The 18,854-nt window shown below is 50.8% G+C and overlaps 1 protein-coding gene across 1 annotated transcript; it reads left to right on the forward strand.

Annotated features, from left to right (window-relative positions):
- The first annotated feature begins 5,163 nt into the window (after window positions 1–5,163).
- Window positions 5,164–18,426, forward strand: LOC133357259 (nucleolar MIF4G domain-containing protein 1-like). The gene is given in 13 exon segments (XM_061575117.1): window positions 5,164–5,868; window positions 5,929–6,938; window positions 8,473–8,621; window positions 9,908–10,103; window positions 10,494–10,868; window positions 11,986–12,096; window positions 12,446–12,619; window positions 13,326–13,447; window positions 15,028–15,160; window positions 15,431–15,562; window positions 16,235–16,327; window positions 16,329–16,345; window positions 17,136–18,426. Coding segments are annotated over 13 exon segments (3,390 nt in total). The 5' UTR covers window positions 5,164–5,168; the 3' UTR covers window positions 17,314–18,426.
- Window positions 18,427–18,854: the final 428 nt, after the last annotated feature.

Raw genomic sequence — 18,854 nt, forward strand, 5'->3', positions numbered from 1 at the left:
TCTTGGTTCTTTCGGTAAAGTCACGTAGAATGGAAATAATAAAATAATAAAAATAAAACATAATAAAATATTATTATGTTTTTAAAACATAATAAAATAAAACATAATAAAATATTATAATGTTTTATTATTATTATTTTATTATTTCCATTCTGCGTAATAAAATAATAAAAATAAAACATAATAAAATATTATGTTTTAAAAACATAATAAAATATTATTATGTTTTATTTTTATTATTTTATTATTTCCATTCTACGTGACTTTACCGAAAGAACCAAGAAGATGAATCCCTGCAGTCACGAAAGTTTTAAATCGAAATTTAAACAGTAAACACTCATGGCTGGGGAGGGGGGAGGCGATGGGGGAGGTGGGTGGCAATGTGACGGACAGGGGGATGTTGATTCGTCGATTAGCGGATGCTCTACAATCGAACTTGTCGTCTCAACGACGGAGCCGCTCGTTAAGTGAATTTGGTCGTTAAGCGAGTTTCGGAAATGCACGCGAAAGGATTAATTCGTTCCAGCACCATCGAAAGTTACTCCCTTTTCACCCAAAAACGCACCTTGTACAATGTTAACAATGGATATGAATGCATAAAGATACTGACAACGTTATAAACACATACTATTACGAAGAAACATGGTTAATCAATGCATTAATGAATATTTCCTGTACCTACAACAGCCAGTCGTTAAGAGGGGAATGTTCGGGATGCGAATACATTGGGCTCTATGGAGGTTCTACACTACTATACACTACACTATACACTACATACACTACACTATACACTACTATACACTACACTACTATACACTACACTATACACTACTATACACTACACTATACACTACATACACTACACTATACGCTACTATACACTACACTATACACTACATTACTATACACTACACTATACTACTATACACTACTATACACTACACTACTATACACTACACTATACACTACTATACACTACACTATACACTACTATACACTACACGACTATACACTACACTACTATACACTACACTACTATACACTACACTATCATACACTACACTATACACTACTATACACTACACTACTATACACTACACTATACGCTACTATACACTACACTATACACTACATTACTATACACTACACTATACACTACACTACTATACACTACTATGCACTACACTATATACTACTATGCACTACACTATACACTACTATACACTACACGACTATACACGACTATACACTACACTACTATACACTCCACTACAATACACTACACACTACACTACTATACACTACACATTGGACTCCATGGAACCCAATGTTTAGTGTATAGTCAGCGATTAGTCGTTAACAGGGTTGGTCGTACGAGGGATTCTATAGCACAGGTGCCGCGGTGGCTAGGAGATGTTAACTACCTCGCCTGGTATGCAGGGTGCGTGGGTTCGATCCCGACCCTGACGCCTGCTGTATATTTGGAGTATGTGTGTATCTCTCATCATCATCACGGTGGCTAGGAGATGTTAACTACCTCGCCTGGTATGAAGGAGTGCGTGGGTTCGATCACGACCCTTACGCCTGCTGCTGTGTATTTGGAGTCGGCGTGTGTCTCTCTCCCCGTGGTCGCGTGGATTTTTCTCCGGGTTCCCCTCCGTTTTTCCCTCCGAGTTTAGAATCTACACGCGTTTGGTATACACAGTATGTAGCAGTGGCGGCTCCTGCAAAATCTCTCAGGGGGGGCAAATGTCTGGATGATTGATAAGGGTAAGGTCCACCCATGCAATGGATAAATTAACAGCTTAAGCATGTAAAGGCAACTTCACTTCTTTAATATTAATGAAAAATAAAGTGACTCTTACAATACATCTTGTTTGTTTCTATACTCACTATTAAAACAAACCACTCAAGTTTCTTTTATTAAAGATTCCACTAGGTGGCGACAAATTATATTGTTGGATGAAACGTGCTTACGTATGATGACGTAAGCACGTATGATGACGTAAGCACGTATGATGACGTAAGCACGTTAGGGCTTGCCCTCTCGGAAGCCATAGAGAATGCATTGCAGCGCCCCCGTTCGAAAAAAAAACATCTTTGAATGTAAGTCTATGGGGCCACTCGGGGCGATTCTCAGCCGGAGTGAAATCGCCCAAAAAGAGGCGGTACTCCACAGAACGTGACATGACGCTGATTGGACTATATCCAGAGGCTGACAGTGACGGCTAGCGTGACTCTGTGGTTGAATGACATTGGTGGTGCGTCGCCCAATCGCCCTAATGAAGAAACCGCCCCTGGTATGTAGCTACTGCTATATATGTCCACGCGATAAGCCACTTCGTTGAGCTATCATTCGTGATAGTCAGGTCGCTTCTGAAAAAAGATCTGTATAGCTCAGTGGGCCTTAACTGGTAAAATAAAAGATAAGTATCTTCTTGGTTCTTTCGGTAAAGTCACGTAGAAGGGAAGTAAAAAAATATTTTATTATGTTTTATTATTTATATTATTTTATTACTTCCCTTCTACGTGACTTTACCGAAAGAACCAAGAAGATGAATCCCTGCAGTCACGAAAGCTTTAAATCGAAAAAAATAAGTAGTTTATATGTATTTATTTATTTACACATTCTTTGGTGGATCGGTGGCGCAGTGGTTCGCGTGCTACGCAAAGAACCCGGCCAGCCGAGTTTGATTCCCGGCAACGGTGTGAGTGAAATCCGAACCGGTCGTGGGATTCTCCCACCCAGCACCGTCCCGACCATTCGTCAACCCGCATTGACCAGCGGGGTGAAGGATGATAACACCCCCCTCCCTCCACCGTGACCGACATAGCTTGGGGAGGTCAGACGCTGTCTTTCCGACAGACCTGTTCTTCATCTGAGGACGGCTGCTTGCGTTGTGGCCGAAACGTCGTGAGAATTATTTTATTATGTTTTATTTTTATTATTTTATTATTTCCATTCTGCGTGACTTTACCGAAAGAACCAAGAAGATTATTATTTCAGTTTAAAGACTATTTCACTCGATCCCAAGTGTGCGATTGCATATGTAGCGAGTCAACATTATTCCGCGAATGTTGTTAATGTTTCATGACTGCTTCCTACTGCGAAATAAATGCATTCGAATCATATACGCAGCTTGTAGATTTTTAAATATGATGTTTCGCGGCTAAAATATATTCTAAGTTGGCTTAGGCCCCCAACGTAGGAACGACACTCCGGCGGTCGAGACTAAGGACGGATTGGCAGCCAATGGAGGGAGCGCGCCTGACAACCGTCCCCCGCGGAGATGGAGCGACACTGATCAACTCGTGTGCATGTGTTGGGGTTGATTGCAGGCGAGCAGGCTACGGAGGCTGGGTCAGGTAGCCCGCATGCCCAGCCACCGTATGCCCAGCCACCTTCTGTTTGGCCGGACAGAGCAGGGCTAAATCGGCGCGGTACGGACGAGAGGGGAGATGGAGCTGTTGTTGGTACAGGAGGACGTGGAGCTGAGAGGGCTTGCCGATGACCGGTACCAGCGGTGTTACAATCGGCCACTGTGGAGGAGGTTCGTGAAGGACGCTGCTACTGGGCAGTTGGAGGCAATCGCCCCTCTAGTAATAACGGAGGGCTAAGAAGCGACGCTCACAACAACGAGCGGAGCGCCGGGTGGATAAAACGCGGTGAATCGGCACAGTAGGGAACCACGGGTGGTTTGCATCTGCCATCTCAGTCAACCCACAGCACCTGGGTCCGACCCGTGACCTCCTGCAAGCGGCGAGCCTTCGACACTTCAGGTGGCCCCATAAAAGTGCACGTAGCCTGGCACAAGCGCTGCGGTAACGTCACCGCCACTTCGTGGCGAATGGAGGTTGTTGTTGTTGTTGTTGCTGTTGCAGCATATCGGGAGATTACGACTCATTTGCGGTGGATTTTAATCGGGCAGTGGATTAATCATGGGTGATTCCAACAATAATAATGGCGTGGGCTAATTGTCAATAATAACAAAACCCCAAAAAAACATTGGGCTTCGCTTTGCTCTCAGAGTCTGAAGAAGGGCGAGTTTTCAGGGAGGGGGGATATCATGCGTCGTCTTCATCGGTCGACATCGTTCAGCATCGGAAAGGGTCCGAACGCGAGAGCTCATGTCGCCACCTGCCGGAGACATCGGCGAACATTTTCACGTTGCACCAATTCATCACCACCACCATCAATCTGATCAACCAGGCAGCTGTGATCCTCCACTGCTGGATGAGATAGAGCGATGCGATGGGCTGGATGGATTCACGTTGCACCAATTCATCACCACCACCAATCAGATCCATCAGGCAGCCGTGATCGTTCCACTGCTGAATGAGATGGAGCGAGCACATCGGCTAGATGGATTCACGTTGCACCAATTCACCACCACCAGCAATCAGATCCATCAGGCAGCCGTGATCGTTCCACTGCTGGATGAGATGGAGCGAGGACATTGGCTGGATGGATTTAACGTTTCATCAATTCATCATCATCACCACCAATCAGGTCCATCAGGCAGCCGTGATCGTCCCACTGCTGGATGAGATGGAGCGAGGACATCGGCTGGATGGATTTAACGTTTCATCAATTAATCACACGTAAGCTCTCGGTGCCAACATTGGTTCTCACCTGCTGTTTACAGCCCTGAGTGGAAATTCCACATTCATATCGCGGGCAAGTATATCCATAGGACAACCGCTCCACAAAGTGGTACCGATTTTATAGACACAAGGAGGGTATGATGGGCTGAGTCAACCAGGTGAGTTATAGTTTATTTACTTGCTATGCAACGACTTGTTATTTGCATTATTGCGTGGTATTTTTTCTAATTACCATAATATTTACTGTACGTTGCACATTCTCATTACCATACTAACATTTAAACAGCGGTTATATTCATATTTCAAAAGTCACACTTATCCCATGTGGTAAATCCAAACATTTCTCGACCTCACGCCGCTTATCAACTGTAGCAAATCCTAACACGCGTGTGGCAGTATTCCGCGCTCCGATTGGCCGAGCGCCTCCGACCAATGACGTCGCTCGTCTCTCGACCAACATGGCTGCGCCCAGTGGGAGCGTGGCTGCACGTGGGCTGCGTGGGATCGCTTAGTCGAGACGGAGATTCGAGCAGAGAAGGCGAAATAGCGACAGCGACTGAACCATGATGAATCGTAGAGGCGGGGGAGGAAGAGGAGGGAGGGGAGGAGGAAGAGGAGGGAGGGGAGGAGGTAGAGGAGGAGGAGGAGGTGGAAGAGGTAGAGGAGGTGGAAGAGGAGGTGGAGGATTAAGAGGACACAGGAAGGAGGAGGACAACCTGAGGCGGCTGCGAGTTTCTGTGGAGAAGTTCGCGAGGGGCGCAGACGGAGACTTGAAAGAAAGCGAGGGCTCGGACTTTCGGGGTCCCTCCAGGGGGCTCTCGAGGGGTACCTCCCGTGGGGGTACCTCCCGTGATGACTCGAGGGGTCCCTCCCAGGGTCTCGCGAGGGATCTTGCTCAAGGTCCACAACGGGGTCTCTCTCGGAGGACTTCAAGGGGCGGTTCCTCCATGGGGGGCTACACACGGGGCGCTTTCAGTGGTCTCCACAAGGATCCACCACGGAGCGACTCCGGGGACCCCTCGCGGGATCTCCCAAAGGGTCCCGGCGACGCCGACGCCGGCGGTGTCCCCCACGGGCCCTGCGGGGGTCGCCTCTCTCGGGGTCCCGCTCAGGGACCCTCGCGCAAGGAGAGACGCAGGCGGGAGCGGGCGCTGAAGAAGAGCAAGCGGCAGGAGCACTTCGCCAAGTTCCAGCGGCATCGCCCTGGCGGCGGTGGCGGCGATAAAAACAAGGGAGGTGGTGGAGGTGGAGGAGGTGGTGGTGGTGGAGGAGGTGGTGGTGGTGGTGGAGGAGGTGGTGGTGGTGGAGGAGGTGGTGGTGGAGGAGGAGCAGCGGCGTCGGTAGCGAGCCGCAAGGCGCGGGGCAAGGGTCATCTCGCGAGGGCCGACGCCGAGTCGGAGGAGGGGAAGGAAGTCGTCGTCGGCAAGACGGCGACGCACGAGCGAGGGCTGCACGACGAGACGAGGGTTGGCAAAAGGAAGAGAATCTACGACGACGACGACGGCGACAGCAGCGGGGCCGAGGATAGCGAGGGCGATGTTGGCGACGAGGTGAGGGCGACGCGAGCCGGCGAGGTGAGGAGGATGGGTCTGATGGAGGCGAACCGAGCGGAGGAGAGGGAGATAAAGCGTCTGGAGAAGCTGCTCCACATGGACAAGAAGAAGAAGAGCAAGAGGAGGGGGGGAGAGTCGGAGGAGGAGGCGAGGCTTCCGCAGGCGTTCATGCTGGACGGCCTGGACTACATCCTGGACGCGGTGAGCGGGCGGAAGGCGCTCGCGTTTTACGAGGAGGACGATGAAGTGGTGATGCGAGCGCAGGAGGAGGTGAAGGAGCAGAGACCGCGGCGTCTCGAAGAGGTCGCGGGCAACAAGGTCGCGATTCCGGAACGGGAGCGACAGAAGGTGGCAGGGAGCGGCGATGAGGCGTCTTCCGAGGACGAGCTTGGGTTGTCGGATGATGAAGATGATGATGGAGATGATGATGAAGAGGATGATGAAGAGGAGGAGGAATTGTCGGGCGACGAGGAGGAGGGTGAGGGAGGAGGCGATCGGAGCGAAGAGGAGGAAGGAGGAGATGACGTGATTGATGATGAACTCGCAGGACAGGAGCAGCTGTCTGCTGTCGAAGATGTTAATGATGTAGATGATGACGATGTAGAAGATGATGATGACGATGTAAAAGAAGATGATGACGATGTAGAAGATGACGATGTAGAAGAAGATGATGACGATGTAGAAGATGACGATGTAGAAGATTATGATGGTGATGATGGTGACAGCGCCTCAAAGGATGATGCGTGTGAGAGCGGTGGTGATGAAAACGACCAACCCAGCGTGAGTTTAAGAACAACAAAAAGTGTAAATAAACAGCGGGGTGACGTGAAAACAGACTTAATTGTTCAGTTTAACACGTAGGCTTTCACATTTTTATTCCTGAAAGTTAAGTTATCGAGGTTTCATACTCTTAGGTTTTTCGGTAAAGTCACATAGGTAAAAAATAATAGAAATAATTATAGAAATATTGAAGTTTACATATTTATACGTTTTAGTAGTATTATCACAGTGGGGATGTAGCAATTCACAGATTCGTTGAAATGTCACGCACTTCATTGTTGCGATTCAAGCCCCAAATTACCCTCTTGTTCCAGCATTGTGTCGAGTGTTGCGGCCTCTAGCGGCGGCAATTTTTTCCTGTAACCGAGTTAAGAGGCTGCACTACGAACCCGGCGACCCGAGTTCGATTCGCGCTCACGGCCAACGCCAGCGACGATTATCTGAATAGTTCCTGGGCCTCCCCTAGGTCGACTCGGCCTCAAATGAGTACCCGGTGCGGTGTGTAAACGTCGCCACTGGGGAGACAAAGGCGGTCGGGCGTTGTGTTGGCCACCGGGGGACCCCTTCGTGTGCCGTGCCGGACTTCATAGGTGCTCGCTAACAGCACTTGCCCCAACAGTCTGTTAAGGCTTTAAGGGGAGCTTTGTCAACTAAACTGTAAAAAAAAAATTGATTTAAAGCTTTCGTCACCGCAGGGATTCATATTCTTATTCATATTATTGGTTCTTTCGGTAAAGTCACGTAGAAGGGACATTTTCTTGCTGTGGATTTCACACCTGATGATGATTGCCTGTGTTGCAGTCGAAACGTGAGAATTTTTATAGCTTGATGTTTTTATTATTTTATTATTTTCCTTCTATGTAATTGTTTTTGTTTTACCAGGTAAGGCTCACAAATGATAGCTCAACGAAGTGGCTTATCGCGCGATTTGTTTTTGTTATAGCAGCCAGATTCCCCAAACGCATGTTTCTTAATGTGGAGGGAAAAACTGGAGGGTCCGGAGAAGAAATCCACGCGACCACGGGGCACGAGACATGCAAACTCCAAATATACAGCAGCAGCAGGCGTCAGGGTCGGGATCGAACCCACGACCTCCTGTATACCAGGCGAGGTAGTTAACATCTCCTAGCCACCCTGGTGCCCGGTGGATTTTGTCAATCCACCACTGGGAGAGGGCTTCTCCCACCCCGGGCACGAGAGTCATGACCATGCTTCATGACGCTGGTCAATTCGGGTTGGTGATGGCAGTGAGTGAGCCATTAGCATAGCTGTCCAGTGTCCAGACGGTTTGCAACTGCATCGGTACCAACGGTTCTACAAAGAGAGGGGGGGGGGTTGAAAATTAGACCACGTGGCCCATTCATTCTTCACACGGGGGGGGGGGGTCCACGCCAAGCAAGCGACGCCAACTGTGGAAACCGTATATTGAGACGAGGTAGCATCGGTCGTATGGTTACAATAATGGACCTTTTTGTTGTTGTTGCACTGCCGTCCGTTGAAAGCTGTGCAATGTGCCTGCTTTTCATTCGTGCAGCTTCCGGCGGCGGCTGCTGCTTCTGCGGACGCAACCCAAGCCGTCAAGTACGTCCCCCCGCACCAGCGCATGCGGCCTCCCGAAGAAGACGCCAAGAAAAAGGAGGAGCTGCAAAGGCTGAGCAAGACCGTGAGAGGGCTCGTTAATCGGTGAGGCTGCCCGAGGTTTTCCCCGTTTGGCTCGACGGGGGACGTGCCGTGAACCAGCAAGGGCCTTTTTCTCCCTTCAGCCCTCTCCTCCTGGTGGACCGGTTTCTTCCCGCTTGTAAGCGCTCATTCTTTGGCCAAAAACATCTTCAATGTGTACAGGGACTCCTCTACTTAAGAATGAATTGGGCTCCAGAGGTCTGTTCATAAGTCGATTTGTTTGTCCAATTTTACTCCTGTCGATTCCAAACATGCTGTACGGCGTGTACACTAAACACGGGGAATGTCTTTAAAAGTTGTATAATCTGCAGATGTAGATGCCACTGGTTCTTCACGTTCTGCAGCTATAGATGCCACTGGTTCTTCATGTTCTGCAGATGTAGATGCCACTGGTTATTCACGTTCTGCAGATCTAGATGCCACTGGTTCTTCACGTTCTTCAGATGTAGATGCCACTGGTTCTTCATGTTCTGCAGATGTAGATGCCACTGGTTCTTCACGTTCTGCAGATCTAGATGCCACTGGTTCTTCACGTTCTGCAGATGTAGATGCCACTGGTTCTTCATGTTCTGCAGATGTAGATGCCACTGGTTCTTCATGTTCTGCATATGTAGATGCCACTGGTTTTTCACGTTCTGCAGATGTAGATGTCATCACCGCCATCTATTGCACGGCGGTTGAACTTACGACTCTCGGTCCAAACAGGCAACTGGACATGTGGACAGGTTTGTTCGTATCTCTGAAAGTTTGTAAGTCGAATGTTCAGAAGTAGAGGAGTCCCTGTATGGAGGAGTGTGGAACCTTGGCTTGGGGCGGCTGTCTTCCTGCCCGCGTGTGGTTCCTCTCGCGTCACGGTCGGCCCGTCTCTCGTCGTGGGCGTGTGAATGGTGCGCGGCGCATTGCAGCTCGAAATTCTCTGTCAACCCCTTATCAGTGGCCTACCTTATCACAGACCAATTCAGACCTTATTGGTCACCCCGTGCCCGTATAAATCTCAACGTTCATCCTACAATGTCCCATCATGAGGGAGAAACACAAATACAGAGACAAACTTTTTTTTTTTTGCCCGTATTGAAACGGCTGTGCGCCGTATGGACCTGATAACTCAAATTTCCCTGTACAAGAATACGGGGTAAACCGTGATGGGTTGACATCTATGAAATTATTATCATCATCAAATGCACAAATCGAAACGGCTGCGCCTTTGCCGAGCACGCACACGGGCGGTGCGGCAACATTTGGTGCCTCTTTTTAATTTTTGTTCCTCCCCCCCCCTTCCGCCGTGTTAGGCTGAGCGAGGCGAACCTGCCGTGGGTGAGCGGCCAGCTCGAGGAGCTGTTCCTGCGCCACAGCCGGCACGACGTGACCAGCACGCTGACCGGCGCCGTGCTTGCCGCGTGCGTCACGCCGGCCCCCACTCCCGAGCGGCTGCTCGGGGAGCACGCGATGCTCGTCTCCGCGCTGCACCACAACGTCGGCGTCGAGGTGACACAACGCGTGTGCCGTGACCCCCGCGTGTGTGCGTGCGATCGTCGCGGGGAGTGTGGTGGTTTAGCTCGCTGCGCGAAAAAATCGGCGGCCCGAGTTTGATTCCCGCTCGCGGCCATCAACACCAGTGATGATTATCTGAACCGGTGATGGGCCTCCTCTAGGTCGACTCAGCCCCAAATGCGTATCTGGTGCGGTGCATGAACATCGCCACTGGGGACGCAAAGGCAGTCGGTCGGTCGGGTGTCGTGTTGGCCACCCACATCCTCGTGTGCCGTTGCCGGCCTTCATAGGTGCTGCTCGCTAACAGCGCTCGCCCCAACGCTCTCCACGTTGGGGCGGGGTGGGGGAACGACCTTTGTAATTTTGTTGTTCTGCATGCGGCAGATCGGCGCCGCTTTCCTCGAGGCTCTGGCCAAGCGCTTCGACGCGCTCCACCGCGCCCGGGACGGCGGCGACGACGACGGCGGCGGCAAGGAGTGCGACAACGCGGCGGCGCTGCTGGCCCAGCTCTACCTGACACGCATGGTGCACTGCTCGCTGGTGCTCGACGTCCTGCGCCGGCTGGTCGCCTCCTTCGGCGAGCGCGACCTCGACGCGGCGCTGCTGCTGCTGCGCTCGAGCGGCACGACGCTGCGGCGCGACGACCCGCTGGGGCTGCGCGAGCTCGTGGCCGAAGCGCAGCGCAAGGCCGCCGCCGTCGGGGGGGGGGCGGCCGCCGGAGGGGCGCGAGCCGACGGCACCGCGCGCGACGGGACCAGGGTGAGCGGGCGATTGTTTTATTTTGTGGTGGGCGGCACGAAACGGTGGGAATGGTCCGGAATCACCTCGGCGATTTCACGGAATCTCTCCGATTAGCACGGTCGGCTGCGTACGGTGCGAAAGAAGTTCAACGTGCATGAAATGAGTGTAGCACCCGGCAGTCCGATATAGATATCTCTCTACAGGCAAGATTCCCCTTTTTACGACGTTGCAACGCGATCCTTGAAACCCCGTCGTCGTAAATCGGACCACTATTTTCCCCACAGAGAGTAGAAACGTCACTTGCCGATGTGTTTTTTCATTTTATCGGCCGTGTTTAACGGCGTTTGAGTAGATTAAAAAATCCACACCAACGCTTGAGGATAACTAAAGCCCCACGCCGAGTCAACATCGGACAGCAGGCCGACTCTGTTGTTCAGACACTGTTTGGGAGTCGTGTGGGATGATGCGTCCGGCATCAAGTTTCTGCGTCGTCAATCGATCCACGGTGGCGTCGTATAAACCTCGTGAATGTGGATCGTCGTAGTAAACCAGAGGCCACCTGTGTATGTAATTCACAAGTCGCTGTCCATCACACTGCATCTACTACCAGGTCTGCGAATATGCGTAACATATAAATACATATATAGCATTGCTTTGATATTTTTAATTAAATGAACATGTGTGTATGTACGTGTAGTTGGTGTGTTTATGTGGGGGGGTGTAAGTGTGTGTCGGGGCAAGTGCTCGCAAACAGCACTTGCCTCCCAACAGTCTGTTCGGGCTATACAGGCGATCTTTGTGTTTGTGGGTAGCGGCAGTGCAGTGGTGAGCGCTACGCTGCGCTACTACGAACCCGACGACCCGAGTTCGATTGCCGCTCACGGCCAACACCAGCGACGATTATCTGAACCGGTCCTGGGCCTCCCTTAGGTCGAATCGGTCTTAAATGAGAACCCGGTGCGGTGTGTAGTAAACATCGCCACTGGTGCCGGTGACCCATCGCCCGCGTGCGTCCGTGCCAGCCTTCAGCGGCGCCGCTCGCGAAAAAACACTCGCAAACCCCAGCGGTCTGTTAAAGGCTACGTGGGTAGGGGGGGGCATCCTTGTATATTCGCGTGTATTTTTTTCAACGCAGGTGCGCTACCTCCTGGACACGATGCTGGCGCTCAAGAATAACGACGTGCGCAAGATTCCCGGTTACGACCCCAGCAACCTGGAGAGGCTGCGCAAGCTCCTCCGCTCCCTGGTGAGCGGCTCGCCCTTGGGGCGGTTTTTTGTTCGTGACCTTTTTTGTTTTATTTTGCTGCCGCTGTCTCTGTTTTTATTTACCTATTAACCCCGCGAGTTGATCCCGATCGTGATATCGGCCGTCATGTCACATGACAAATAGCATAATCCATTGAGAATCTATCGCGGGACGGTGCAATCTTGGAATCCACAGGAGTAAAGTTGGACTTACGAACAGACCTCTGGAACCTTACTCGTTTGTCTGTAGAGGAGTCCCTGTGCGTTGAACTCCTCTGGCACCGTACGTAGCCAACCGTGTTAATCGACGGTACGCCCCCATCCCCCCCCACTCTCCGCCGTGTTCCTAGGTGCGCTCGCAGGCCGGTGGCGACAGTGACCGCGTGCTGCGCGTGTCGCTGGAGCAGCTGCTCTCGGCGGACCGCGTTGGGCGCTGGTGGATCGTCGGCTCGTCGTGGAGCGGGGCGGCGCCTGCGACCACGGGCGCCGACGAGGGGCAGCCTGAGCTGCCGGTCGGAGGGGAGGTGAGCGTTTTGCGTATGCAGCTGCGGCGGCGTGAAATGTCAAGATGTTGAAGCCAGCGGGGAGGAAGCTTGCCACCAAACGTGGAACCCCTTCACTACCTCTACCCCAGTGTGCATTGATTCTTGAGAGCATTCAATTGGGCATTTAGGCACTTTCCTTCTCCTGCAGGGATATCAGAGATTAGGAAGACACCAGGGGGTTCTAGAGTTTATTGAAGCAGTTTATTGAAACACGTGGTTTAGACGGGTTTCCATTGCACTGTAATCTGTAATGTGTTTGTGCTGGCATCAACCTCTCATATCCTCTGAGTACCTGAATCGTCTTGTTAATAAAATACTTTAGACACTCCGGTTGTCGTCTGACAACACTGGGTGTAATTACCAGCGAAACGTCGTACTCGAATTGCAAATGTTGTGGGTTTACTCTCCAACACACCGGTGTGCTGAACTAGTCACGAATTGGCATGTTTTTCTTTCGTGACAAACCTTACTAATTGGTTGCGTGGGGTGGTGGCGGGTTTTAACGACACGTTTAGACTCACGTGATCTAACCCAAAAACCTCTATTGTGGAGAATACTTTTGAAGCCAACGACAGAATTTCTCAGCAGCGCTCAACGTATCCGACATTTCGGAAACCTCCCCCGCAGACTCGGTAACAACGCACGGTGAACATCCTAACGAATCTGGTGGCAACCCGGCGTGCAGATGAGCGCCAAGATGATGGAGCTGGCGCGCAAGCAGAGGATGAACACGGACATTCGGCGCGGGATCTTCTGCGTGCTCATGACGAGCGAGGACTACGTGGACGCCTTTGAGAAGCTCGTGCGGTGAGGGTCCAGAGTTGAAGAGTCCGTCGTGTATCACGATTCCGCGGAGGTGTCGAGAAAATTTTCATAGTAATGACAAAAACACACAGGGGCTGCGATGGATTTTGTTTGCTCATGCCACTGCTGGCGGAAGGGTTTCTACTCGCGGGAGCTCGAAGAAGAGCGTATTTTGGCCTACTCTTTCACGTTGGCCGGATTTCTTTTCGAGGTGGGAGTATGGGGGGGCACTTTAGCCCACCGCACGCGGCCTGCCGATCGACCAACTGGCCTATAGATCCCGGTTTAACCACGGGTGGCTGAATCCCAGATACAAAACCCAGAATCTCTCTGTCTCTCACCCTTGAGCCACCACCTAACCACCTCCCTAACGATGATCCCACTTCTTATTGTGAGGCCGGAGCCTGGACGATTGATCAACTGTTGAATCGACTATTTCTTTTATTAATTGTGGTCAATTAAACACAAGCGGCCACCGCAACATCCCGCCCAACAAGCAATGCCCAGCGCGATGCAGCCGGTGATACCCACGGCATCGCCAAATCTCCCCCGTCACCTCCCGTCCCCCGGCACGTGCGGGAACGGGGGTGATTTCCCCTACCCCTCCCCACCCGCCGCCCTCCCCAACTGATTTCGTGTTGTCTGACGATGAGTCTGATAATAATCGAATTGATAATTGGTTGAGGAGTCGATGTCTGAGATAATCGAATAGATTTGAAGTTTTCGTGACTGCGGGGATCCATACTCTTTGGTTCTTTCGGTAAAGTCCCTTGAGGCTTGCATCAAACGTCCATTGGATCTGCGGGGGTGTTTTTTTTTTCGAACGTCTCGGTGCCGAAATATTACGAGATCTGCCTGGCCGTGTTCTCTCGGTGAAAGGGTACAAACCCTTTCCCCGAGGTGGCCGAGGATGGCTCGGAGGACAGAGCGCTGAGCTCTGGCGTCGTTAGGATCCTGGGTTTGAATCTTAGTTTCGGCTATACCTTTCCTATACTTTGCACCCCTGTCGTGTTTTTGTATTGTTCGTTGTTGTCGCCTTCTGACCTGGCCCCTTACAGGACATCTGTGAAATAGAGCTTTGCAGCTCATCGGATTTCTCCAGGATAAATAAATATTCAGATTTCTGACAAGTTTGTAGCGAGTTGGTGGTCTCGGGGCCTGGTCACCAATGACTGCATGAAAAAAACTACCGATAATTATATACGGTTCTGCAATTGATTTGACTACATCCCAGCGCTGAGAGTCAAAAATAACCACGCGGACAAACGTTTATTTCCCATAGCAGGGTGCGAGTGGAAGAGTTTGCTGCCCACTCTATATTGTGAGCCAGGTCACTTGAAGGCATCTGGGGGGGGTCGCTCTGCGATATCCGCTTCCACGGGGGCCCTTCGTCATGCACCAAGTTGTTCGCTCTGCTGTGGGGAGATCCCCTTTGGGATGCTTTCGTGTCGCGACGTGAGAACGAGCGCAGCGGGGATTTGAAAAAAAACTATGCGAGAGAGGAAATCGGGGAAGAATGTTGTTCTGGAGGAACTCGCGCGGCGGTCGGGGCTGACCCGTCGCACCGCGACGCTTCTTTGCAGCATGGGGTTGAAGGAGAAGCAGGAGAGGGAGATCGTGCACGTGCTTATGGACTGCTGCTTGCAGGAGAAGTCCTTCAATCCCTACTACGCCTACCTCGGACAAAAGCTCTGCCAGTTTGACCGCAGGTTTAAGGTGAGCGTGCCTCTTGTGTTTTCAAATATCTGTAGATGTACAGGGTTTTATGGATGATATTGGTCGCGAAAGCCTACGTGTTAAACACATATATAGATATTGTCAAGGTAAGAGAAGAGAGCGGTTTAAACTAGCAAGTCTGACAGCTTCGATTGGCAATAACCGACGATCTGATTTTGAATTGCATTTTCCTCGTGGATTTCTGTTTTTGCCGACGCCGGAAAACTGACAAAAAAACGGGCCCTCGTGTGCACGCTCGCGCGCGACCAGATGACATTCCAGTTCAGCATGTGGGATCGCTTCAAGGCCCTGGGAAACCTGAACGCCACAGCCACCACCAACCTCGTCAACGTGCTGAGTCACCTGCTCGTCCACAAGGGCCTCTCCGTGACCGTGTTCAAGGTGAGCCGCGCGCAGAGCGTAGCCCCTTGAATGTGTTGCGTGGTAGAAAAGGACGCTGAAGCCGGTCGTGTAGGGGCTGACGCCAAACCGTTTATTTAGGGCTTACGCCTAACTCGGGGGAAGGGGTTAACACAGAGTTCTTAACTAATCTCCCCAGGGGAAGAGTACTGGGAGTTCCCTACACCCCACCAGGCTATCGGGCTCTTCCCACAGCACTGACCGAGGGTTCAGCCAACTCGGCCAGCCGGGTAAAGTAGCCCCTTTAGCCTGGCTCTCAAACCCCCTATCCTGGAGCCTCCTACTTCCTAACCACTCACTCCTCTGACTCTCGGCGAAGACCCCGTCCACGTCACGGGTCTCCCCTCAAATACCCCGGGGGCCATGGCTATTATTCCCCACAAACTTTGCTTTTGTGACCAGGACACCAATGCCAAGTTAATAATGAATTCAACCTGGCTCTGTGGAGACGAGGGCTGGTAATTTGAATGCTTTTAAGTTCATAGGTCCCTTGACCCACCGACACTCCCGAAGTCCTCTCGCGGCTAGCAGACCGTGATTATTGGCATCTATTTCCTGAATGTATTGCCGCTGGCGTGCGCAAGGATAGAATCGCACCGTCGGCGCTCATCAGCATTCGCGTCGCCGCTGTCGCCCTCTTCTCGCACAAACAAGGCGCTGGAGTTCAGCGAGATGGACAAGCTGTCGGTGAAGTTTCTCCGTCAGGTCCTGCAGAAGCTGCTCCTGGAAGCCTCCGAAGAGCATCTGCCCTGACATATTTTCAAAGTAAGAAAAGCGCGGCGCACGGGTTTTTTTTTTGTAAACGAGCGAAGAAAAGCGTGCGCGTGCGTGGACGCCTGCGGAGAGAGCGCCATCTTGCAGTGGAACGACAATAGGGCCAAGGCGTATATGCAGGTAGTCCCCCGAGTTACGATGTTTCGATCTTACGATGGCGATAGCGATACGACAAAATTGCCATCAACAACCTAACATCGTTCAAGTGTGCAGACGACTGACAGAATCTTGGTGAGTGCAGTGCAATGTGATACGTTACGATACGTTCAATGCATGTATGATGCGTAGCTTTAGCGGTTTCATTTTAAGGTTACCACGATACGACACGTTCAATGCATGTTAAAGGTTTTTTTTTATAGCAGATAGGATTGTTTCCTGAAAAAACTTTCTATTAAATTGCAGTTGATATAGGTAGGCTCAGAATTTACCTTGTTTTTTTTACTTTACATTTCACTGAGCAATACAGTATTGTAATTAATAAATACATACAGTATATAGTTTATACAGTACGGTACTGTACATTGCTCTGTTTTGCTAAATTATTACCATTCTTGAAGACTCCTGGGTAGGCGAGGCCATCTTCGACTTACGATATTTTCCACTTACGATGGGGTCGTCGTAACGCATCTCCATCGTAAGTGGAGGACTACCTCTCCATCGGTTGTTTACGCGTTCACGGAAGACGTTGCAATGGGTGCCGCCCGAAAACCCATGGGGAGGGCTACGTGGGGCAACCACAAAATTGCTTTGTTGTCGTGCCGTTCTCTGCCCGGCGTTACAGGGCGGCGGGCAACCCCAAGCTCGCTCTGCTTCGGGAGGGACTCAAGATTTTCATGCGGCACTTCATGCTGCGCGGAGCCGCGTCGGGGGACGCGGACGAGGCCGAGCTGCTGCGGCAGAGGATCGAGGTGGCGGAGAAAGCCCTGGAGCAGGAGCGGAACCCGGCCGTGAATCTGTGATGGTCGCACGCGGTTACCGCTGCTATTGTCGCCTCCACAAGAAGACTGCGCCACCAACCCTGTCATTCGGTCAGGGAGGCCTAGTGATACGGCGAAACCGGTGATGTGTCGTGCAAAACTCGAGCTCCGCGACAATCCCACCGTCCGTTTTTTGATGAATGTTGGTTCAGCGCCGATGAGCTTTGCTCATTTACGTTTTTAAAAAATATTTTATATTTTCTGATGAAATATTTATTGAATTGCGATGCTCGTGGTAACTTACGCATTAAATAGGTGCTCTCCAAAACGTGCTCTCGAGTAATTGAGTCACCCGGTCTGACTTTTGATGTGTTTGTCGTGCTGCGCCACTCCGATGGGTATTTGTTCCACGGAAAGTCACGGTGAGCCAGTTGCCCATCTAGTTCACAACAGAAAAAACTTCAAAGGGATGTGTACGGAAGAAGAGGCATCAACGGAACAACACGTGAGGGGTGCATAGGCAACAGCAGTGCTTAAAATAACCAAAAAATAAGCCACAAAACAAGAACGAGGTAATGAACACCTCCGATCAGCATGGTTGGCCATGTACGGTGCGAAAGAAGTTCAACATACACATGGGACAGGTGATTGTCCACGTCTTTAATGTACTGCCACCTCCTGACGAGAGGGTATGGCTCCTCGCAGGCCACGGGAAGGACGTTTCACAACATTTGTCTGATCCCCCAGCCCTCGCCTCCACAGTGCTGCCTTGCAGGTGTGTGCCGCCACCATTACCAACACCCAGCTAGCTATAAAGAGATAAAATTATAATTTCGCCATTCTATTGCTTTTGAGATTTAGAATTACAGTTCAACCACTTCCCAAGTTCATATTTCGAGCAGTGGGACGCTACGTGTTGCATGGTTTTGAGTTTGCCAGGGCTGGCTTCGGTGGCAAAGGGATATTTAACCCAGTCCTGGGGCATGCGCTTCAACATTCTGACCAGCATGCGGAGGTCGTCAGCAGCAGAGTAACAAAGGGCCTGGCGATGTTACTTTTGTTATCGCAAACATCAATTGTAAATACTGTAAATGTAGAACTTTGTTGCGGTGATTAAATTCGTATCTTTGTGAAAAGTAAAACGCTTTTATATTACGTTTACAATTTACGTGTGCCTTGTACGCTCTCGGTGAATGACGGTAAACACATTCCGATCACGAATATAATTTCAGTTGCCCTGACATGTCTGTGCAATAGAAGACTATGAATGGAAAAATGTGATGGCTTTTTCGAAACTATTCAAAACATTGACTGTCTCTTTGAGATGGCTAATATTAAGTGTCAGGAGGTTGCTGATTTTGGATTACCTCTAAGCAACACAGTCTAATGCCTGGAAGAGTCAAATTATGAAATGGATATCTCTACTGCACATCATTCCTGCTGTATAAAATGAATAACGTGTTTTTCTCGTGCAATGCAGTAACCTCCAAATAGGACGGTTGGCTACGTGCGTTGTGAAAGAGGTTCAACGTCGTGAATTTGAAGTGCATTGCAAGCGGGGAGAACAGTTTGAAAACAAACTC

This window comes from Lethenteron reissneri, chromosome 7, assembly GCF_015708825.2.
Source record: "Lethenteron reissneri isolate LAM-NWPU_2019-01 chromosome 7, ASM1570882v1, whole genome shotgun sequence".
NCBI classification, from domain to species: Eukaryota; Metazoa; Chordata; class Hyperoartia; order Petromyzontiformes; family Petromyzontidae; genus Lethenteron; species Lethenteron reissneri.